The 2426-nt window shown below is 40.1% G+C and overlaps 1 protein-coding gene across 1 annotated transcript in view; it reads left to right on the forward strand.

Moving 5' to 3' along the window:
* LOC116705100 (serine protease HTRA1A) overlaps nt 1-550 on the forward strand; it is a 24603-nt gene extending 24053 nt beyond the window's left edge. Inside the window, exon 9 of the mRNA XM_032540970.1 lies at nt 1-550. This exon is cut by the window's left edge and continues 135 nt beyond it. Coding sequence (XP_032396861.1) covers nt 1-34 — 34 coding nt within the window. The 3' untranslated portion in view covers nt 35-550.
* Nucleotides 551-2426: the final 1876 nt, after the last annotated feature.

Raw genomic sequence — 2426 nt, forward strand, 5'->3', positions numbered from 1 at the left:
CCTCACAGTTGTTCCCATGGAGATTGACCCTTAACCCTCCACAAATCACACCACAGGAGCTGGAGCTAGGTTTTACTTATCACCAGTGGACCTTATATTTAAGAGGGGCTTCTACTGACACACCCTCTCCCTGTGGCCGAAGGCCAGTGGCGCCACGCATTCAGGAAAATTCTGGCTTTGTCTTGAAAGGATTGGCTTTACAGATGCTCTAAAATGAGCACTGTGTTCGAAGTGTGTGTTTTCACTTTTAGTCTTCAATGCGTTGATCAACGCTACTACTGTTTGGTCACAAACATAAGTAGTTGGTTACTGGCAAATTGTTTTTTATCTGCTTTCTCTTGTTTTTTTTTGTCTTTTTTAATATGGACTTCTGCTCAGTCAGGTCTTCCACTGCAATTTTAAGCAATTTAGAGATGGCTGGGCAAATCTGATTTATACAATTGTTGTTTTCTAACTCTTTTTTCAAAGTACTGTAAAATGTTTTTTGTTGGTATTGTGATGTGTACTGAGAAGAAAATAAAGGGTTCACCTTCTTTTGTTTTGACATTCACTGTGCTGGCTTTCTCATTTTCTTTCCATCTCTCTTGCACTCAATTTCACACACATTTAAATACACTCACATTTTGAGATGGACTGCACCCAGGTTGACATTACAATATTTTCTTTGTGTGTGTACAGAGTTTGCTCAAAGAGGACATAAAACCAATTGAGATCTGGTTTAAATTGGATTTTATTGCCTTCATATGGACTTGCTAGCAGCATGGTGTGATTTTTGGGCCAGAGGTCTGCTGGCTAACCTCAGAGACAAGAGTGCGAGCCAAACAGAGATCCGACCCATGATGCACTGGCCACAGATGTGGAGCACTCGCATGAATACACTTAATGTTTTGGTAGAGATTTTTGTTTACCACATACATTTAGGATGAAGATGATCAAGTAGACCTCACGAGAAATACAGAAACCAACACACATTACAAGAACAGCTTCAAGATTCACAAGGTCTCCGATGGAAAACTTTCACTAAATGCGTAATCTGCAGTGAAATTTGTTTTCTTTTTCTTTGTTGTAGCCCACCAAACTGCAAATGAAAGATCTGCTATGCTGCACTGTCTACAACTATATTAAATCGAACTTCAACAGCTTTACAAGACAGAGGGACATATTTTGTGATTCAGCAGTGCAGCTACCTACTTTTTACATATGCATTTCAGACCGCGCCTCTAATAACCAGTAATTTATGCTTCACACCCAATTTTCCATTCCCATACACCACAAGGAAGCTATGTTAGAGATGCCTTCCCATGATGTTAAGCAGCCCACAGGCATGCATCATAACCACACAATATTTTCAGGATAAACTGGTAATTCAAAAATATTTTGACTTGATGACATACTGAACACCCAGTTGATAGCTAAACATTCCCGGTCAAAGGCCAAAGGTGCATTTTTGAAAAACAAACAAGCAAAAAAAAAAGTACAAAGACAGAAGTGTGACAGCGAGTGTTGCTGCCATCTCATGGTTCTGTGTCAGTGTTGCAATCTCTTTTTAATTTAACCCATCCGCTTATGTTGCAAATATTCCAGGCAGATGTCACACACAAAATTGAATTTCTATGTTTTTAATTTCACTTGGCAACAGCACCGATTCCTGACTCATTTATTCCGAGGCTGCAACACTTTCAAAGGGATTACAGTATATGTAACACTGGCTTTAGCTGTAAAGTTTGCCTGTTGAGATAATTAATTCCAGCTAAACTGCCAAGACCTAAGCTCAAAACCATCAGTCACCCAGGGCATGTCCATATTACCTCACCAACTCTGAGCCTGGAAGTGGAGTGACCGTCTCTCCATCAGCCCAAATACATGCAGATCCCAAAAAATGTTTAACACCGACTGAAAATTGTGTGCTTTTCATACTCTTATCTTGGTCCAAATGTTGCAAAATGATCATGAAACCTTTGGTCATTTGGTTATTTTTCATCTAAGAGAGAAACATGTTGACAGATTTTCCACTGTGTTGTCGATATCATTGCATGATATATAGAGAACAGCTGTAACCCCCATGATATAATTAAAAATATATAGGGCTATACAGTAGTAGGAGTTATTTTCTTTTCTTTGGGTGAGATAGAGAATTTCAAATGCCTCCCATGGGAAATTAGTATGCCTCTTTCTCTGAACTGAGACCAGCCATTTCCACAGAGCTGACCTCATATCGCATCTCTTTAAGGATGTCATGCTTTGAAACAGATGTCTGTCTAGGCTGAGTAATGGTCATTTCAGTGTTGACACAGTTGGGACCCCTTTGCCCTGCAGACCCGAGCTGTTTATAACAGACTAACACACTTCATTTGTTTGACACCATCTGCGCCCCCAGACCAGTGCTAGAGTTTGTGATCTATATGCTTTCCAGCGTGCTGCAGGTG

Source organism: Etheostoma spectabile, chromosome 17 (assembly GCF_008692095.1).
Source record: "Etheostoma spectabile isolate EspeVRDwgs_2016 chromosome 17, UIUC_Espe_1.0, whole genome shotgun sequence".
Lineage (NCBI taxonomy): Eukaryota > Metazoa > Chordata > Actinopteri > Perciformes > Percidae > Etheostoma > Etheostoma spectabile.